Source organism: Nicotiana tomentosiformis, chromosome 6 (assembly GCF_000390325.3).
Source record: "Nicotiana tomentosiformis chromosome 6, ASM39032v3, whole genome shotgun sequence".
NCBI lineage: Eukaryota > Viridiplantae > Streptophyta > Magnoliopsida > Solanales > Solanaceae > Nicotiana > Nicotiana tomentosiformis.
The window spans coordinates 149,841,628-149,864,411 of record NC_090817.1 but is presented as its reverse complement, the minus strand read 5'-3'; the positions used below and the strand labels follow the sequence as shown (position 1 = coordinate 149,864,411).

General features: G+C 39.6%; 1 protein-coding gene across 1 annotated transcript; it reads right to left on the bottom strand.

Annotated features, from left to right (window-relative positions):
• Positions 1–3,939: 3,939 nt before the first annotated feature.
• On the bottom strand, positions 3,940–4,836 carry LOC138894931 (uncharacterized). Its single transcript, XM_070179669.1, has 2 exons — positions 4,398–4,836; positions 3,940–4,343 (listed from the first exon to the last, which is right to left on the bottom strand). Exons 1-2 carry the CDS (start codon positions 4,834–4,836, stop codon positions 3,940–3,942), a joined length of 843 nt encoding a protein of 280 aa, XP_070035770.1.
• Between the last annotated feature and the right edge of the window lie 17,948 nt (positions 4,837–22,784).

Sequence of the window (22,784 nt, the reverse complement as noted above, 5' to 3'; positions counted from 1 at the left end):
CCTATAATTTTCGGCAGTAAACTTCTTAACACCTGCAAATCTGTTGCACCAAAAGATAGCTTGATTACAATAGCTTGGTGTAATCCTTCCTCCTTTGCAAATTGCTCTCGTTCATCCAAAGTAAACTATAGTGTAGGAATTCCATGGACAAGAACCGTAGGGTTTAGTTGAACTGTTGACAGGTGCGACTATTTGCTGGATATTTACGCGCGCTGCTTATGTGAGGTTGTTACTAGGGTTTGTAGTAGCTTCCTTAGGGTTTTGGATTTTCTCCCCCATAGCCAAAGGCTGGGGAGAGATCTATGCAGCCATGGATGTTCAAATCTCCATGAAGTCGAGAGAGCGTTTTCACGTGCGGAAGTTTTTTTTTTTGGTTTGGGTTTATGGTTTTTTTTATAGAAAATCCTGGTTATTTTAATTATTTCAAAATAGTAAATGTAATTTATTTTTGTAAACATTTAATACTGATTTATTTTAACACTATTAACTACCTATTTGTGTCATATTTGTATAATAATATGTATTTTTAATTAGAAACAATTTTCAACACATTTATTGCAAATCATTAAGTAAAAATAATTTAATTTTAAAAGAGAGGGTCAAAAATTGTCATCAACAGCTGTCCCTCTTTGGCTGGAGACGATGAAAGATTTTTCGGGCAAAGAAATTGAACCAAGACCAATTTTTTCCCGACTTCAGGCATGTATTACAGGAACGATGTATGGATTTGAGGATGATTATGAGTTTTGGGAATTAGGGACGATTCTAGTTGAATTTTGTGAAATTAGGGCCAAATTCTGGCTTTGAATCGCTTACATACCTCGGATTGAACGAGGATCAGGGCTCATGTAGTTCTGAAATTATGATTTGGAGAAAGCGATGCTTGCAGGAATTTCCCAAGTATCGTGTTATGACGATACTACAAGACAAGAAGATTTTGGCACCCGGAATGACTTCGGATTGTCGCTTTATTATGAAACATGAAAGATTCGATGATTTAGAGTTCTACTGATCATATTTTAGTTTTAGTTTGGATCCTTGGCCCCTTATGAGTTTATTGTCCCTCATAGCATTGTAGCTTGGTTTGCTGCTTAGAAGAAGTTCTACATCACGATGTTTGATCATGCTAAAGAAAAGTACACACATACCCATATATCGTAATGCAAATATGTTAAGATATGATGTAAATGATACATCAATGAATGATTATTGGTGGCTGGCTAGCCGTTATTTGGGATCGGGGTGATGGGATATTTGAATCGGAGGTCTCCAAGCTCTGGAGCATTATTTAGGATGCCAGGATGGGCCTTTGAATTTGACTTGATTTTTAACCGAGCTATGTACCATTTTGCATCTGTCGGAGCATTAAGTCTCCACACAATGGGAGAATCTACACGTAATGGGAGTAATTGACTTGAAATGTAAAACATGTCCTCACGATGAAAGTCTCTCCATGCGATGGGAGTAGTTAACTTGAAATGTAAAGTATCTCCGCACGACGAGAGTTTTTAACATGAAAAATGTATCATGCATGTAAGCTACATGAGTAAAATGTCAAAACATTCAAGATAAACACAAGGAAATAAGGAGCATGCCCAAGAGATACTCTTGACTGCAAAACTAAATTGCATCCATCAATTGGCAGAACATATGGAGGGACCGAATGGTTCATCCTTCGATTGGCGAAGTTGGCACTGTAATTTGCAACTATCTACTTGGAATCTCTTATATGGAGGAGTGACAGTATGATCTGTGTGAAGTGATCCAGTTGGCGAAGCGAATAATTTTCTATATACAGTGCTTTGAATTATACAAGGCATTCTGATTTGCGAGGCCAGCAGCTAGTTATATACAAGGTTCTCCACTTGGTTGAGCAGACGGTTTTCTATATACATGGATTTGATTTGCGAGGTCTGTGGCTCATTATATACAAGGTGCTTTGATAGGTTGAGCAGGTGGTTTGCTATATGCAGTGTCCTTCGATTGCATCAAAGATTGGCTCCAAAGTACCTGCAAAGAATTTGAAGTTATTCTTTAATCATATGAGAAAATGGATTGAATAATGAAAGAGAGATAAGGGTTAATGAGATGGTAGTGGGTCTGTCATTGATCCGAGTGTGCCCCAGCATACATTGTTTCTTGTTGGTCCTGCATTCAAAGAAAACTTCTTAGCAGATGGGGTGTTGGTTCGTATTAACCGTAGGCCTGGCCTTGCGCCAGGTTAGATGAGATTATGCTAAGAAGTTCGGTAGGTGGAATGATAGTTTTCTAGAAAACATATTTTATTTTTTTGAAAATTGTTCATTTTTATGGCAAATGCAGTCGTTCCGAATTATGACATGTTTGGAAGTTCCCTCTGATGCAAACGTTATTTCTTGATGACTCTATCCCATTGATGTTGATTCTAGAGATGCCCCTGGTGATGTAGCTTCTTCCTGTCACGATTGCATCCTAGTCTAAAAGAATGCACTACAAAGGTTTTCCTCGGGTTGCCTACGTATCCAAACGGAATCAGGTCTAAACATTGTTCGAGGATAAAAAAATGATAAATGAATTATGATATTCATCGAGCCTGACTCAGGCAGCCTACATATCCAAATGGAATCAGGTCAAAACGTATTTCGTTTACAATAGATTAAAAGTGATAAGAAATTGAGATGAAGTTGCCGAGTCTAACTCAGACTGCCTAACTATCCAAATGGAATCAAGCCAAGACATAGGTTTATTACAGTATATGACTGAATCCGATGAGGATTTCCTATGTATTACTACCAAAGGAAATCAAGTCGTGGCATAGATCCGAGTATAATGATATTTGGGTTTTCTATTACAAAAAGGGGGGGAACAGACCCTATGTGGGTTTCCTACATATCCCACCGTGGGAAGTCAGGTCTGGCATAGTTCCATTTCAACAAAACCCTAATTCTACTGTCTTCTAATGTAGTATCTCTTGATTGCATCTAAGTTGATGGGTTACATGCTGACTCTGCCGTCCATTTCTACTATGATCAATGCTCCTCCCGACAACACTTGATGGACAACATAAGAACATTGCCAAATCGGCGCAAACTTTCCCTTGGATTCTTCTTGATGAGTGTGAATTACCGAGATTTCACCTTCTTGTTGAATGCATTTGCCATCCTTATTTGATACAACTGACCATGGCATACTGCGTCCATTCTCTTTTCATCAATGAGCATAAGTTGCTCCTGTCTAACTCGTATCCATTATGCGTCTTCTAACTTGGCTTCTTGAATGACCCTCAAAGATTGTATCTCGACCTCTGTGGCTATCACAAGTTTGGTACAATATACCAACATGTATGGTGTTGTCCTGCTAGATTCTTATGGTGGTTCAGTAACCCAATAAAGCGAAGGATAATTTCTCCTACCACTGTCCGTGATTTTCCACTATCTTTTCATAAGATGATTTTGATGTTTTTATTGGCTGCTTCAACAACTCCATTCATTTGCATGTTATGGGATGTGGAACTAAGATGGACGATTCTGAACTTTTAGCAAATCTCCCTCATGAGATCGTTGTTGAGGTTGGCTGCATTATCGGTGATAATTAACGCTGGGATCCCGACTTGGCATACTATGTTGTTACAGATGAAATCTGCTGCCACTTTCTTCGTAACGGCCTTGTATGTATAAGCTTCGGCCTGTTTCGTGTAGTCGTCGATGGCTACCAGGATGAAATGATGTCCATTTGATGCGGCATGCTCTATAGGTCCAATCACGTTCATCCCCAAGTGGCGAACTGCCAAGGAGAACCTATTACATTCACCTAGTTAGGTGGAACCTGGTTGCAATCCCCGTGAATCTAGCACTAGTGACACTTCTACATGTAACAGATACTATCGCTTTCAATGGTCATCCAAAATTATCTAGCTCTTAAAATCTTCTCCGCCAAAGTGAAACCATTCATGTGAGGTCCTCATGTTCTTGCGTGTCTTTCTTCCAGTAATCTAGTCGCTTCAGCAGCATCTACGCACCTTAATAGACCAATGTTTGGTATCCTCCTGTACAAGAATTCTTTGTTAAGGAAAAAGTGATTTGCTAGTGTTCTTAATGCTCGTTTCTGACCACGGGTGGCATTATCAAGGTATTCGCTTGGTTTAAGGAACTTTTTGATGTAGTAGTACCACGGCTTATCGTCTGCCTCTTCATCTACATGGAAATAGTACGTATGCTGATCCTGAAACTCTATCTCAATTGGGTTGATGTAAATCTTATTTGGATGCTGGATCATAGATGACAAAGTTGCAAGAGCGGTGGCAAACTCATTCTGGATTCTGAGAACATGTCTGAATTTGATCTTGATGAATTTATTGCACAACTCTTTCATGCATTACAGGTATAGAATGCTCTTGACATTCTTGGAAGTCCATTTACCTTGAGGTTGATGTATCAGTAGATCAAAATCTCCTATGACCAGAAGTTCCTTGATGTTTATGTCGACTGCCATCCTAATCCCGAGGATGTATGCTTCATACGTAGCTATATTATTGGTGCAAAGAAACCTTATCTTCGCTGAAGTTGGGTAATGTTGTCCTGACTCATAAATTAAGACTGCATTAATCCCTACACCTTTGAAGTCTGCTGCTTCGTCGAAAAACATTCTCCACCATGGGTACAACTCTGCAGTGTCCTCCCCTATGAACAACACTTCTTCATTCGGAAAGTACATAGTGAGCGGCTCGTAGTACTTTTCCACGGGGTTCTCTGCGAGATGGTCGGCTAATGCTTGTCCCTTGATAGCTTTCCGTGTTATGCATACAATATCGAACTCGCTGAGAAAATTCTTCCATTTTGCCAACTTTCCAGTAGGCATCGGCTTATAGAACATGTACTTGAGCGGATCGGGATATCAGATGTGTGGTGTATGCCGACATGTAGTGCCTTAACTTCTGAGCGATCCATGTCAAAGCGCAACAAGTTCACTCTAACAAAGTGTATTTCGCCTCGTACGATGTAAACTTCTTGCTTAGGTAATAGATAGCTTGCTCTTTCCTTCCAGTCTAATTGTGTTGTCCTAACATGCATCCAAATGCATTATCCAGAAATGACATGTACAATAGCAATAGTTTCTAGTGTTCGGGGGGGGGGGAGTGGGAACTAACACAATTGTATTTTACAAATATTCTTTGATCCTATCAAAAGCTTTATGACATTATTTTGTCCATTTTGTGCTTTAGTTCAACTAGAAGATCGCAAGCTTTCCTGAACACTAACCGGTATGGAGACATTCCGATAGGTATTTTGTAAGCCGGCCGATAAGCCCATGATGCATCATCAATCTTCTTGGACCAATCTGTCCGATTAGCATTCACCGTTTCAGATAAGATACTCTTTATCTCCCAGTTAGACACTTCCACTTGACCACTATCTTGTGGATGATAGGGAGTGACTTTGTGAGTAACACCAGACTTGCTAAGTAAAGTGTCAAAAGTCTACCAAATCTTGTACAAATAGTCTTTGTTAAGAAAGCCATTACACTTCTTGCCGCATTGTTGGGTAATGAAATGGCATCAACCCTTTTGGACACATAATCCACCACGACCAAGATATAAGTGTTTTAACAAGAACTCACAAAATGGCCCACAAAGTCAATGCCCTAAACATCGAAAATATTAATCTCCAAGATGGTTGTGAGAGGCATCTCATTGTTCTTTGAAATTCCACCAGCCCATTGGCATTCATCATATCTTTTCACTAAGTCACTTGCATCCTTGTAAAGAGTAGGCCAATAGAAACCACAACTAAGAACTTTGGTCGCCGTTCTTGCTCTACCATGATGACCACCATATGGCGAAGAATGACAAGCACCAAGAATATCGCCTTGCTCTTCTTCGGTACACACTTCTAATCACCCCATCTGTACAAATCCGGAAAAGGTATGGTTCATCCCAATAATAATCAGACAATCTCTTTTGAGCTTCTTCCCTTGGTTTGAAGAGAACTCAACCGGAATGATTCCACTCACAAGAAGATCTGCCAATTCTGCAAACCACGACACCTGTTTCATTAAAATTGCCAATAGTTTCTCATCGGGGAAGGAGTCATTGATTTCAAGGCCATAATGTGGCCTCCCCTCCTTCTCCAAAATGAGACTACTGGTCTGCCACTTGGTTTTTACTACCTTTACTATCCTGAATATCAAAATCAAATTCATGCAACAAGAGTACCCATCTCATCAACAGAGCTTTATAATCCTTTTTTCTCATAAGATAGCGAAGGACCACATGATTCATGTGGACAATAACCTTGGCACCCATCAAGTATGATCGGAACTACTCAATGGCAAATACAATATCAAGGAGCTCTTTCTCCATAATGGTGTAACTGAATTGGGCACTATTCATGATCTTACTAGTATTGGAAACCGGATGAAAAACGTTGTTAATACGTGGCCTCAAAACTGTCCCAACCGCTACGTCACTTGTATCATGCATTAGTTCAAAAGGCAAACTTCAATTTGGAGCTGTAATGATATGAGTAGTTGTCAACTTGAGTTTCAATAGTTCAAAAGATATCATACAATCATCATTGAAATGGAACTTGGCATCCTTGTCAAGGAGATTGCACAATAGGTACACCACTTTAGACAAATCTTTGAAAAAGTGCCGGTAGAAATCCGCATGGGCTAGGAAACTCCGCACCCTTCACCGAAGTTTGGGGTGGAAGCTTAGAAATCACCTCAATCTTCGCCTTGTCAACTTGAATTCCATTCCTTTAGATTTTATGGCTAAGTACAATGCCTTACTCAACCATGAAATGGCGTTTCTCCCAATTGAGAACCAAATTTGTCTCTTCACATCTAGCCAACACTTTGTCCAAATTTGCAAGACAATCATCAAAAGAATCCCCAACCACCAAGAAGTCATCCATGAAAACTTAAAGGTAGTCCTCCACTATGTTAGTGAAAATAGCCATCATACACTATTAAAAAGTCACTGATGCATTACACAAACCAGAAGGCATCCACTTGAAAGCAAAAGTACCATAGGGACATGTAAAGGTTGTTTTCTCTTGATCTTCTGGAGCAATGTGAATTAGGTTGTAGCATGGGTACCCTTCAGGAAAACAATAGAAAGCTTGGTTGGCCAATCTATCTAGCATTTGGTCTAAGAAAAGAAGTGGAAAGTGATCCTTCCTTGTAACTTTATTGAGCTTACGATAATCCATACAAACCCTCCAACCGGCCACCGTTCTTGCAGGAATCAACCCATTCTTATCATTGGTAACAACATTGTTGCCCCCTTTCTTTGGGACACATTGAATCGTAAAGGTCCATGAACTATCGGACATGGGGTAGACAACCCCGGCATCCAACCACTTAATAATCTCCTTCTTGACAACTTTTATATAGCCTCATTGAGTCTTCTTTGATGTCCAATGGATAGTTCAACACCATCCTACAACTTGATCTTTTCCAAGAAAGAGGTGGGCTTATACCCCAAATATTCGCCAAAATCTAACCAATAGCTTTCTTCCTATTTTGCAACAACGCCAATGTGGAATCAACCTACACATCAGTCAAACAAGAGGAAATAATAACCGGTAAAGTAGAACAAGGGGTATGAAAGGCTTTGTAGGAGGAGTCTTCCTATTCTCAAGGTCCAAAGATATTTTTCGGGGTGCATAGTTGTACAACCCCATTCCTTGCAAAGAATTCACACATTCCATGAAACCATCCTTCTCGTCATCATCAAAATTGATCAAACAGCTTCCAACATATCACCAATATTGATTATAGCACTTGTATCATCAACAATAATATCGATCACAAAATCCACAAAAACACTCCTCATTGTTATTTGGTTGTGGCATAGACTTATACACTAGGAATACCAGTTGTTCATCACCAACACGAAAAGTGAGTTCTCCACCTTCCACATCACAATGAGCCTTACCCGTAGCAAAGAAAGGTCTCCCAAGAATGATAGGCACTTCATAATCGACTTCACATCTAGAATAACAAATTCCGCCAGAAGAATGAACTTATCAACCCGGACCAAAACATCTTCAATCACACCCAACGACCTCTTCGTGGTATGATCGTCCATTTGCAACCCATAGATGTGGGTCTTGGTTTCCCAATTCCAATGTTTTGAAAATCAAACAGTGCATCAAATTGATACTCGCCCCAAAATCACAAAGAGCATTGGCAAACTCGGTACTCCCAATTGTTCAAGAAATCGTGAAAGTACCGGGATCCTCCAAATTTCGGAGCCATGGAATGAACAATTTCACTCACTTGCTGAGTGACCTTGATAGTTTCAAAATTCATTGGCCGCTTCATAGTCACAAGATCATTCATAAACTTTGCATAACCGGGCATTTGTTCCAAAGCTTCAACAAATGGCACATTAATTGAAAGAATCTTCATCATTTGAATGAACTTCTTGAATTGATTCTCACCATTTTTCTTGGAAAGTCTTTGAGGGTAGGGAGTTGGAGGATGATAAGTTGGTATTTTACCAACTTATCTTGTGTTTAAGCTTAGACGTTTCCTATGTTTGATTGATAAAATTGTGGGTTTAATGTCGGTTACTTCTATTTTACAGGTTCTATGTGATTTAGAAGTGATCATAAAGAAAACAAGTGAAAATGAGTCAAAAAGAAGTTGAAAAGAAGAAATATAGAAAATGGACTCAGATGCCGCAATTGCGACATCAACTTGGCAAATGCGAAGTGTCAGTAAAGATAGCAATGTTACACCCTATTTGTTTTCGTACGTAAAAGTGCCTCGTAAGCAAACTAGGGTTCTTAAGATGATAACAGAGTTATGTTGTGATTTATTTTAGTTTAATGATAGTCATGTGTTAAGTTTGAGGTCATGCGATTTGTGGAACAAAAGTCGATGAAAGTCATCACATGTTACGTTCGTAAGTTTTACTGAATTTGGGTCAAATGTAACTGCAATTTTCTCCCAATATACTTAGAGTTAAGGGATGTTACACACATAAAATTGAATATATATTAGTATATTTTCTAACTCATTTAACCGTTTGTCAATACGACATCAGAGTTGAAAGATATATGTGTTTGTGCAAGACTGCGCAGACTGCTTGGTGACAAGTAGGTGTGTCACCTACTTGCTTAAATGAGAGGATTATATATGTCCAAAAATGGGCCAGTTTGGGTCGTCCAAAGAGACATTTTAAAGACCTATTTCCTTCATATAATACACTGATCATAGGGTACAATAACCAGACCTAAACCCCTGCAAACATCCTTCCAAAAATTGCACAACCCTAATTGATTTTCTCTCCTTTTCAAGTTCTAATTGGAGGAAAGACCTACAGTTTAAAGAACCAAGATAGGAGCTGAGTTATTCAACGTATAAGTTAAGTTTACTGCTCTATGGAATCCATTTTCCCTGCTTTAAATATATGGGAAGTCGTTCTATATTTGTAAGAACTCACGGGACGGTGATCGAAAGCCGTGAGTTCGAGTTATTCAACTTGTAGTGGATTGTTTAGTGTTGCTGTTGAATTGCATGTTTTGCTACTGTTTTAGGGAGTTTTGGAGGATAAAGGGTGTGGAGAAATAACACATAACTGTAGGGTGGGGGGATGGATGTTCGTCATAACATTTTCGGGCTATTTGACACTGCTATGGTGGTCGTTTTGTGTATGAAGAGATTGGGATGTGTTGGGCTATTTTGTAGTATTTTGTGGTGTATATAAGGTTGTAAAATAATGTATATCTGTTATTATTATTGTGTTCTTGTGTTGTTGGTATTATATTGAATTTGGAGGAAGTGAAGATCATAGGGGAGATGTTGTCTGTTTTAATATAAAATAAGTCTATCGTTCATTATTCGATAGTTGTACCTTTCATAACTTAATGATAGTATTATTATCGTTGCTGTAGATTAAGGTGCAAAGAGATGAGTTAAACGTGGTTATTGGAAAGATTGTGATAATGTATGTTAAGGCTAAACCTTTCCTTCATTTTGGTATGATCTCATAACTATATGTGTTTGATAACGAGACATAAAGAGAATTTTGTATTCCTGAATTTATTCACATTATCCTAGTGTCAGAAGTTACAGTATTCTCCATTATTGGGACTTTCTATTCAGTTAAGTATTATCTTATTTCAGTCAAGAGGGTATAGGGTCTATATATATATATATACAGTATTACAGTATTTTCACCACAACCGAGCTATAATAGGTGGGCAGGCCCCTATTGGGAAAACTCTGATTGGATGGTACGTTATATTCCCAGCCTACTGTGGCCGAGCGCCTATGAGCAAGCCCAGAATGGCCGAGATACCGAGCCTAGTATGGCCAAGCACCTATGAGCTAGCCTACTATGGCCGAGCAGTTACACGTTCTGAGCCTTATAGGGTCGGGCAACTATTTTACTTACTATATTGAGATAGTTGAGTCAGTATCAGCAGGTAAGTATATCTCCAAATCATCTTTTGACTCCCAGTTATGCTTAGTAGTTAAATTATCAGTTTATTTTCATCTTTCAGTTATTCTATTTCCTTACATACTCAGTACATTATTTTGTATTGACGTCCCATTCTCAAGGACACTGCATTTCATGCATGCAGGTTCAGATAGACATACTAGTAAACCTCCTCCGTAGGTGCTGTCCGTGATCAGCTTGATCGATAAGCTCCATGTCCTTGTGTATATATTATGGGCCCTGTTCCAACCACAATACATCCATCAGTAGAGGCTTGTAGACATATCCTGTCAGTTAGTGCATTATGTTGGGCTTGTATGCCTTGTATGTATATTTTTGTTGATTTATCAGCTGTAGTAGTTATGATGGCCTTGTCGACCCAGCTTTATATTGATATTCAGTCAGAGCTAGTTTCCGTTCAGTTTTATATTTTGTTTCGCAAATTATCTTGGAACTGGGCCCTATAGCCAAAGTATGACATTGTTTGTTTAGAGTCACTCAGTCGCAAGTTGATACGCTAGGCAGCGGGTGCCGGTCTCTTCCCCCATGTTCGGGGTGTGACAAACTTGGTATTAGAGCAGTTCTATCCTGGGGAGTATACAAGCCGTGTCTAGTAGGGTCTTATTTACAGATATGTTATGCACCACATTATATAAGAAGGGAACTACATGGCATTTAGTAGTTGGTTACACTTATTTAAAATCTAAATCGTGCTGTGGAACTGAGTTATAGGAAATTTGAGTTAAACTTACGTATTGATGCTTGCATACAGAGATGACGGTAACTACAAAGACTACGACTAGTCAGAGGAGAGATACAACAGTGGGTGAGGAGATCAGCAGTGTACCCCTTGTAGATATACCCGGGGCGAGACGCTTACTCAGCCATTACCGGCTCCTCCACCACCCGAGGAGATTACTAGGGATACCACATATCCAGTTCCCTCTCCACTTCCATCAGACTAGGACTTGAGGAGTGTGTTGCATTGGTTAACACATTTGGTAGCTACCCAGCAACATGCTAAGGCATCAACTAGTGTAGGGTCTTCTGAGGGGTCTGGGAGTTCAAGGGTATGATAGTTTATGGCTTTGAGTCCCCCAGGATTCACAGGGACAGTTCAGAGGGAGGACCCGTAAGATTTCATAGATCTGCTTCACAGGATCTTTCGGGTTATGCATGCCATAGAAAAAAGGCAGTTGAGCTAGTAGTTTTTTGACTCTGAGATATAGCCATCATTTGGTACGATGGATTGGAGAGGTCCAGAGGACGTGTTGCACTTTTAGCTATTTGGGAGAATTTTTCAAATGCCTTCCTTGACCATTACTTACCACGGGAGATCCGACAGGCTCAAGTCGATCAGTTTCTACCTCCCCTCGGAAGATCCGGCAAGCTCCGTTTTGACTCATTGGCTAGATATGCTCCATCCATAGTTGCTACTATGTGGGACAAGATCCACAGGTTTATAGCAGGGTTGGACCTAGAGTTGATCGAGGCATGGGCCACTACTGCATTGCATTATAGTATGGATATCTCTCAGATTTAGGTATTCGCCCAGAATATAAAAAGGGGCAGGCGTCGGCAGCAGGATACAGAGAGGAGTGAGCAAGGGCAGCGGAAGAGAATGAGATTTTCTAGGTCTTAGGAGTAGTCTCAGGGTATTTATAGGCCCCAGTACTTTGGACGGCCACCTAGGCCTCCACCACCTCAGTTACAGTTATGACCGCTATGCGCAGTCAGGACCAGGTAAGAGCTCACGAGCGTCGGGTTTGCAGCGATACTGAGGATTAATGCAAACATGGTTATTTCCACCGTGGTGTGACATCTGTGGTAGAGGAAACTTAGGCCAATGCCGAGCAGGTTCAATGCTTATTATACATCTGGGCGTCCGGGGCATATGATACGAGATTGGTCAAATAAAGATTATGGGGTTACGATACAGCCAGCGAGTTTAACAACATGATCATCTATGTCCGTGCATCTTTCAAGATGTGAGTCTCAATCTTCTTCTGGTAGAGGTCGAGGCATAGGTAGAGGTTCCAGTTCAGGTGGTAAGCAAAATCGTATCTATGCTTTAGTGTATCGACAGGACCAGGAGTCTTCACCAGACGTTGTGACAGGTATACTGACCATTTACTCTCACAATGCTTATGTCTTGATAGACCTAGGATCTACTTTATCGTATATTACCCCGTTTGTCATAGGGAGGTTTGGTATAGTGTCTGAATTACTGACTGATCCTTTTGCGGTATCTACACCGGTCGGAGAACCAGTCATTACTAGACGGGTTTACTAAGGTTGTATGGTGATAGTTTGTAGTCGTCAGACCTCAGCCGACGTAGTTGAGCTGGAGATGATGTATTTTGATGCTATCATAGGCATGGACTGGTTGCCAGCTTGCTATGCCACAATTGATTGCCGAGCAAAGGAAGCCATATTTCATTTTTCGGGTGAGCCAGTCCTTGAATGTTTAGGTAATACAGCGACACACAGAGGTAGGTTTATTTTCTATCTAAAGGCGACGAAGATAATCGCAAAAGGGTGCATTTAGCATATTATGCGAGTTAGAGATGTAGATGCTGGGATACCTACACTTTAGTCTATTTTGGTAGTTAGAGATTACGCATATGTGTTTCCAGATGAGCTTCCAGGTATTCCTCCAGAGCGAGAAATGGATTTTAGCATCGATTTGCTTCCCAGAACTCAACCAATATTCATCCCTCCTTATAGAATGGCACATGCCGAATTAAAGGAGTTGTAGGAGTAGTTAAAAGATTTGCTGGAGAAAGGTTTCATCAGGCCCACTACCTCAAATTGGGGTACACCAGTAATCTTTGGGTGGAAGAAAGATGGCTCGCTGAGCATCTGTATCGATTATAGGCAGCTGAACAAGGTAACTATTAAGAATAAGTATCCAATTCCAAGGATCGCTGACTTGTTTGATCAGTTGCAGGGGGATATTTACTTATCAAAAATAGATTTGAGGTCGGGGTACCACCAGGTCAGAGTTTGGGAGAGAGATATTCCGAAGATAGCCTTCAGGACCCAAAAATGCCTACTTTGAGTTCCTTTTTATGTCCTTCGGGTTGACAAATGCACCAGCCCTATTTATGGACTTGATGAATAGCCTATTTGGGCCATTTCTAGATCTGTTCGTGATAGTATTTATTGATGATATTCTGGTTTATTCACGTCCAGAGGAGGAGCATGCGAACCACTGACGAGGGGTACTCCAAACCATTTGTGATCGTAAGTTGTATGCTAAGTTTTCTAAATGTGAGTTCTGGTCGAAGTTTGTAGCATTCTTGGGACATATTGTATCCAATGAAGGTATAAAGGTAGACACTCTGAAGATTGTGGCCGTGAAATCCTGGGCTAGACCTACCACTCCGACAGAGGTTCGTAGCTTTCTAGGCATAGCAATATACTACCGAAGGTTTGTAGAGGGATTTTCTTCCCTTTCGGTACCATTAACGAAGCTAACTCAGAAAGAAGCTAAGTTTCCGTGAATAGAGGCCTGCGAGCGGAGTTTCCAAGAGCTTAAGAACAAGTTGACCTCATCACCAGTTCTAACACTTCCACAGGGTCCACAGAGTTATGTCGTGCATTATAATGCCTCAAGTATCGGGTTAGGATATGTCCTGATGCAACATGGGAAGGTAATTGCATACGCTTCAAGGCAATTGAGGAAGAACGAGAGGAGTTATCTGACCCATGACTTCCAGTTAGTTGCAATTGTTCATGCACTTAAGATATGGCAGCATTATTTATATGGTGTTCATGTGTATATATTTACAGATCATATAAGTCTGCAATATATTTTCAAGCAAAATAAATGAATTTGTGATAGAGTTATTGTGAATAAATAGAAGACTAGGTGATGAAATGAAAAATTAAGAAAGGGTGGAAAGGTGCCTGAAGGAAGTGTACTTTGATTGTTGAAAATTTGTAATGCTTAGGGAGGTTTTGAGTCACTCTAACCAAAATTGTGCCCTACCTTAACCAAAAGCCTAAACTACAACCCTTTAAGTCCTAATTGTTTTTGAACCAAGTTTGTCTAAACTATGCCGTGTCACTTGGTGGTGCACCCTTAGGACAAAAATTTAGATCTTGAGAAATTTGCCACTTTTGAACTTCTAGATTACGCATTAATGTGTTGTATGAGGTAAGTTGGGCATTTGAATTGGCATTCTTTTCCATAATTTGCTTAAACATATTCTCAATACGACCCATCTAATTTTTGTAATAACTTGAACCATGGGAAGGATAAAGAGGTGGGTTGCTCGGTTGTTGATACATTGAGGGCCTTTGAAAAACTGACCCCTGATTGCCTTGATTGTTTCCCCAACAACCTTGATTGTTACCTCCCCAATTTCCTTGATTGTTTCCACTCCAATTTCCTTGATTTTTGTTATTATGCCAATTGCCTTGATTGTTAGAACTAATTGCCTTGGATATTTTGTGGTTGCCATTGTTGTTGATTTGAGCCGTGGAAGTTTTTTCTTTGCTCTTGAAAATTGTTCACATATTGAACTTCCTCTTATTTCTCATGATATGAATCATCTTGATCAATATCACCATCATCTTGCACATAATTCTCCACTCACGTGTCCATTTGTGGACCCTTGGTTCTCTTCTTGTTCACAAATACCTTTACTCCCTCCATAGAATGCACTTGCTTAGGAGATTTAACTTGATTAAGATAGTCCTTTGATAGTTGAGTCATGGTTGTTGTTAATTTGGCAATGGCTTTCCCATGGTCTTGCAACTCTTTGTGGAGGTGCATCACGTTGGGATCACCTTGTGGAACATTAGCTCGGGATTGCCTAGCCGACAATGGTTCCACCATCTCAACAAGAATCTCACATACCTTTGCATAAGGTGTTGTCATAAAGTTTTCACCGGCCAATTGATTTACCATGCATTGGTTCGTAGTATTGATACCATGGTAGAAAGTTTTCTGGATCATATTGTCAGTCATATCATTTTTCGGGCACTCCTTCACCATTATCTCATACCTCTCCCAAATCCCCTGCAAATGTTCATTTGGCTCTTGCTTGAAAGCCAATATTTCATCCCTAAGAGTAGTCATATGTCCGAGAGAGAAAAACTTAGCAATAAACTTATTCACCAACTCATCCCAAGTATGTATTATATGATTTGGTAAACGTTCCAACCAATATAAAGCTTTACCCCGTAGAGAGAAGGGAAAAAGGCTTAGCCTCAAAGCATCCTCGGAAACATTAGTTTGCTTGCTCCCCCAACACGTATCGACAAACTTAGCAATAAACATTTTGATGTGGCACAACGGTGAAAAAGCCTCGTTGCCCTAGCAAAGTGAGCATCACATTGGTAATTTGAAAGTTGCCCGCCCTAATATAAGGGGGGACTATTGCACTAGCATAACCTTCATTGGGAAAAATCTGGTGTTGCGCCGCTTGTGGTTGAGGTGGTGGAGATGGAGGTGGTACAGGCACGTTGTCTCGGGGAACCCGGCCTCGCCGATTCTGTTGTGGAACTTGAGGTACCTCATCGAGTTGTTCCTCCTCACCGTCCAAGTCCCCTAATGTCATATATCTGAGCTCATTGTTCGCAATGTTTGTACCTATAATTTCTTCAACAAGTTAGTAACACGGAAGGGAAAGAACATATTTGAAGTACATACTAAAATATATAGCTAACACCATAAAATTCCCCGGCAATGGCGCCAAATATTGATCCATACCCAATGCGCACTCAATAGTGAGTGTAAACGGTCATTGGAAGAATAGAACCTATCAAAAGTCGGGGTCGATTTCCGCAGGAAGTTAAATATGGGTGCTAGGTTGTACACTTGGTGAACATAAATGAAATATCTCAATTGCTCTTCCAAATAAGGGATTTTGTTTTCTACTTCTAAAATTAACCCTAGCAATGATCAATTAAGGAAAAGAGACTAGAAAATGTGTAAAAGTCCTAGGTATGTAACCTTCACCTAGGTGTTAGCCAAATGAGTAAATTATGTTAACTTGTTTTAGTGACCAGGGTGCATTATAGCTCTCAACTCTAAATTACCCACTCAGTACCTCTCGAATATAGAGAGATTTTTCCCAAATTGGTTTTTTCAAATGCAACCGGGTATCAATTCAAATAGTTGATATGAGCTCAAGTTGGGTTTTCCCTATCTCTAGTTTAAACTCTTTAATCAGGCTAGCAAAAACCTTAACTAGCCCAATTTCTTGTTAACCAAGTTTTCCTAGACCAAATCCCTCTTTCTTAAGTAAAACCAAGTCAAATAGGCACGAATCATTATTTGCAACCATTAATTCTAGAAATAATGCATGGAAAAGGCTAAATAATAAACACCAAATCATAAACAAGCATTAGATTAATCACCTATAAGGTTTACACACTAGGTCTGGGTCACAACCCTAGCGAAAATCTAGGCACTCATGATAGAAATTGAAGAAACAAAGAAGAACTAACTAAAGGAATAAAACAAAATTAAATTGATAAAACTAATATTTCTTCACCTTAAATTGTCACTAATTACCCAAAGTATCAAAGTATGACGACTACAACACTAAATATTACAAAACTTGCCTTAAAAAAGTGTTTCCCGTCTATTTATAGTGGCCCAAAATTCGCTGACAAAAATGTCCTTCGGGACTGCAACTACACAATTCAATTTGCCACTGCACTTCAGGTTCTGCGGCCGCACTTTTCCCTCTGCAGCTGCACTTTTGGCAAGGCTTCACACTTGGTGGTTTTGCACACTCCCTGGAACCTTTTGAATTCTTGTCAGTGTGACCATGTTTTGCGGCCCCATAAATTTTGTGCGGTCTGCACTTTTCCAAATATCCTCTAAGCTTCAGGTAGCAAATCTGCGGCCGCCACGGTAATTCTATGGTCTGCACTTTCTTTTGCGGACTGCACTTTTGGCATGCTGCGCTCTTTCTTGCTTTATGAGCCTGAACACTCCTTTTTTTGTTAGATTTCTTCGTTGAGGTCCAATTCTCCAACATGCCTACAATTTGAACAATTTAATTAGTTTTGGGAAGAAACATCAACACTTGCAGACTAAAATTAAGAAGGTACTAACAAGTGGTTAAAATCAATACTTATCAACTCCCCCAAACTTAAGTCTTTTCTTGTACTCAAGAAAATAGATTAGTTACCACCTCCTTAAAGTTAAAGGTCATTTACCAACTCCTCAAATTTAAAGGTCATTTAAAAGAGTCAATTCGTTACATGTCATAATCGCGGAACGCGACTTTTTAACAATTTGAGTACTGAAAAGAAAAACTAAGTATAAATAAAAACAAAAAATTAATTTGCAGTGACTTTAAGAAAATCAATTCTTTTATTTCATCAAAAGGAATGTCTGAGGGTTCAAGAAGGCAATTGACAAAAGAGTATAGGCACGGTTCAATCCTTAATTGATCGTGCATTTTGTTTTTCAAAGTTACTACAATTCCATAATACCAATACACCCAGCAAACCAGAGATGGGTTGGTGGTCCAATTCTGCAAGGCCTCTCGTGGTTTGACATCCCGAATGGTCGGTGTCACGGCATTCCTCAATCATTGTCACGAACAGTCATCCCATTCAATCAATGATGTCATTCTCTAGTGTCGACATCTGATCTGGACCCGGAACACGCTCTGGCACAAAATCATTCTTCCTAAATTTACCGGTGTATATCTTTTGGAGTGTAGGTGGATGCCCCAAACCAACAGTACCCTTATGTTCTTTTGGATCCATCGGCTCTGTTATCCCATCTGATCGAGGCCCTAGCCCGGTCCTTGGTCGGTTACCGTACTTCATCATTTCTCTCATTGCCATCTTCTATCTGTATAGCAGCTGCACACCCATATTCGACAAAGTATTCTCTATCTCCATGGTCTGCGTGATCTCAACCGCATGAAAGCGACCCCATCCAATCCTTCTATGAATGGAATTGCGTGTTCTAGATAAGCTGACCGACTCTATTCATGGTGAATTCCAATCTCCTGGCAATCTCGCTCGAACTTCATACATTGATGGAGAGTGGACAGAAGTGCCCCTACCATATGTATCCAGGGCCTTCCCAGTAACAGGTTATATGAAGATGATATGTCCATGACTTGAAACAGTATTGGGAATTCAACTGGTCCAATTTGTAGGGCTAAATAGATCTCTCAAATGACCTCCTTCTGTGACCCATCGTAAGGTCACTCTTACATGTCTTTCCTTCACCTCTCTCTAATGGATACCCAATTGTCATAGAGTAGAGAACAGGAAAATATTCACTCCACATCCTCCGTCTACCAGCGTTCTAGACACCACCTTATCCCTGCACTTGACTGTGAAATGCAGGGCTCTATTATGATCTACGCCTTCTGTAAAAAGCTCTTCTTCGAAAGAAAATCATGTTTGTCTCGATCATCTTTCCAATGGTTGCTGCCAACACCTCACTAGTAGTGTTGCTCGGCACACATAATCAACATAACACTTTTATCAAAGCATGTTTACGACTGTCAAAACTCATCGGCAAATCCATGATCGATATGTGTGCAACGGTTTTCTTTAATTATTCTTGCATGGAGTACTCTTAAACTAGCATCTTCCTCCAAACTTATGCCACCTCAGCATATGTTATGTTTATCATCTTAATCTGTTACTTGGATTTCCTCGGTTTATCTGCTCCAGAACATACCACCTCCCTGACATGGTCACCCCGTGAGCAACTGCGGAATCGATCATATTTCCTTTTCCTTTCTGCTGATACGTCCATAGAACTGTCTTGTATTCTCGGCTCTCCTTATTCTTGATGGCAGCGGTGGACTGTTGTTGGTACGTCAGGACCATCAGTAGAGGTTTCAACTTTACAGTAATCAATAGTCATTCTGGGTGAAACTCTTGTAGTTTTGACATTCCCAGTTGTGACGATGGTCCCCTTCAAATCATAATCTTCATCTAAAGCGAACATGTTAGCTCCTTGATTTCTATATTTCGACAATGGGTTACGATTCACATTCAGTGGAGCTGGGGTACATTGGATGGCTCCATTCTTGATCACCGACTCAATCTTAGTCTTTATCCTGAAGCAGTCCTCGATATCATGGTCAGGTACACCTGAATAGTAGGCACATCGTTTGGTTGCAACAAAGTATTTAGAAGTTTGATCGGGACTTCTCCCTTCCACTTGATATATCAAACTAGCTCACCTCAGCCTTTCAAACAACTGGGCTAATGGTTCAGCAATCGGGGTGTAGTTTTTGAGGTTTCTTTCTTCAAAGTTTGGGCGTGGCCGGGGTGCATAGGTGTCATGCCAAGCGGGCTTTGACGTGTGACAAATCTTTTAAAGGAGGCATTAAAGGAGAAGAGTCACCACCTAATAATTTTTAAGGTGCGTTATGGCACCTATTTGCGAATACCTCTGTTTCACTAGTCCGTGTCACAAAAGATCGGGTAAGGCTTAAGTTACTTTGAATAGAAGGTGTTAGGCACTCTTCAAGGACCACAACTGTGGGTCCTGGTCAAATTTTGAACTATGTGGATTATGTGATTAGTCTAGGTGATAAAAAAAACTAAGGGAAATATAGAAGTCAAAGAGTCTTATCTTAACACATGAGAATTGGTACAAATCCTTAATAATTATAAGGATACAACTACATTGGTCTATGTTAAATAGCTAAGTGTAGATAACCAGCATATAAACAAAGAGGGGGGGAGGTCCTAAGTTTTTTAGCCTAAAGGATCACCCCGTGCAACATAAATGGGCTACCCAATTACTATGTTGAAGTTGTTACTTAAATGGGCTCTAATTCAATTCTAAATCATATCCTAGGTGTGCATTACCTGTCCCATGCATATGGTCCAAGATGCTTTGGACCTCTATTCGGGTGGTTATAGACTTCACCTAGGTTGCTCATAATGATAAAACTAATCAGGCATTCAAAACAAGTAGGACTACACATAATAGCAAAGAGAGGATCATGTTAGCCTCCGCACGTAGCAACAAAGCTAGCAAACGAGTTCCAAGATACACAGTAGACCATTTCAGGATTAAGAAATATTTGAGTTGTTAAGTCTTATGGGCATGATTTCTATACGATTCTAATTTCAAGTCGTACAGGTAGTGCTATTGTTCCAAATTAACTAATTGGTAGATTACATGTGTTATAAAACCAATAGATATGATTTCTAATTTGTTTGAGCAACGGGCAGTGAGAGCTATTAGAAAACTTGGCATTACCAACGTTTGATTCTATATACATGCTCTATTGGCATGTAACAATATACTATAGACAAGATTTCTTATGGTTGGTATTTAAACTCGATTTTGTCGTACTTTTCCTATAGGCATGCTATCTAGGTGGCCGTATAATAAAATAATAGAAGCAGCCGATTAATTAATTCGTTAAGACCCATTTAGTAATGGTATCTAGATGAGCTTTAACAAAGGTATGTATGATAACAACCCTATAGGCATGCTATCTAATAATCATATAGAAGTCGACATGAGAGCAGGTAACATATTTAGTCAAACAATCATGCTATTGAGTAATGTACAAATATTAAGCTAGTTAAGTGGAGTGTGTGATTTCCTCTAGGTATGGTTTCTATGTGTGTACAAAAATAAATCATGTCGAAAAAAGTAGCAAACAAAGCAGGTAGGTCATATAGGTATGCTCTATACCCATTTATGCGAGAATTAGGAGACCCCAACCCTTTTCACTAATCTCCATATCGTGTTTTTACAAATTATTATAGGTCCTATTGAATAATTACATGTACAAATATGAATACATAATAACCCAATAATAATTGGGCCTTTCGATAGGTTTAGAATTCCATATGGACTGCAAGCCCAGACTCCAGGTGCAAAAAGTGTTCTTCGTTCTTCCAATTCCAAAGCAGGCCCAACATACTAGGACCACATGAATAATTTCTTACCCAAAAGATGTTAAGCTTAGCTATATAGATGACACTACACACAGCGTTAATTTAACAGCTCTGAAAATTAAAACACTCAGTCTTTAAGTTGTGACCAACAACACCTCTAACCAAGACATATAGATAAGGTAATATAAACACTTATGTAGCAAGGTTAGTTGTTGTAACTCTAGAAACAGAGTTTAATAGCAACAAGGCTATTTCAAATAAAGTTCCAGAACAAAGTTTGGTCAAAACACCATCTTAAGGACCCTTAAGCAGGGGTTTGAACATTGAATTCTAACAGTGTCATGGTCAAGAGTAGTGAGTTATAGACTTAACATGGAAACATTAACATAAGAACCTAATGAGAACAACTAATTCGTAGAGCTTAATATATGGGACATGCAAACAAACTCAGTTAATCAATAAGTGAGCATTCAAATGAGAAGAGGATGATCTTCAAGCAAGTCAAGTAGGCAGGCATCGTGTAAAGAAGAGTAAATAAGACAGGGATTGAAATTCACCCTAGGAGTCTCAAACAATAGGTGAGCACAAATCATCAAAGCAAAGAATGAGTCTGTTTTGGCATTGCAACATCATTTGTACACAGAGTTCATATGATCACAAGTTGGTTTCAGGGAATAGCAGGTATTCATAAAAGATTTGGCATAGGTTCTAGGCATATATATAGTCTCGAATAGTCAATTAAGCTTAAACATGGAGATAAACTGTAACGACCTGACCGGTCGTTATGAGCATTTACGGTCCTTTCAACTATTTGAAGTCTTCAATAACTTCCTACAAGGTATTATGACTTGTGTGAATAGACAGTTTAGGTTTTAAGGTATTTCAGATTTAGCTTGGAAGAATAAATTTCATGTTGGAAGCTTAAGTTAAAATAGTTGACCGGATGGTGACTTATGTGTAAACGACTCCGGAATAGAGTTTTGATGATTCCAATAGCTCTGTATGATAATTTATGACTTAGGAGCGTGTCTGCGAAATTATTTGGAGGTCTGTAGTGGAATTAGGCTTGAAATGCAAAAACTTAAATTTTTGGGAAGTTTGACCGGGGGTTGACTTTTTGATATCGGGGTCGGAATACGATTCTGAAAATTTGAGTACATTTGTTATGTCATTTATGACTTGTGTGCAAAATTTGAGTTTTATCGGACTTGATTTGATTGGTTTCAGCGTTGTTTGAGGTGTTTTAAGGTCTGACTAAGTTCGTATGATGTTTTAGGACTTGTTGGTATGGTTAGACTCATGGTTGAATACACTTTTAGATTTTGTAACTTTTGTCGGGTTCCGAGATGTGGGCCCCACGGACGATTTTTGGAGTGTAATTTCGGATTTTTGTGGAACACTTGCATTTTCTTATGGAATTAATTCCAATAAAATTTATTGACTGAATCAAATTATTTATGGCTAGATTCGAGGAGTTTGGAGGCCA

What these genes read in the sequence shown, in the direction of transcription:
- LOC138894931 (XM_070179669.1), bottom strand. Translation starts at nt 4,836, where the DNA reads ATGCCTACTGGAAAGTTGGCAAAATGGAAGAATTTTCTCAGCGAGTTC. An exon ending in ACTGATACATCAACCTCAAG is followed by an intron (nt 4,344 to 4,397) that starts GTAAATGGACTT and finishes AATGCATGAAAG; the next exon opens with AGTTGTGCAATAAATTCATC.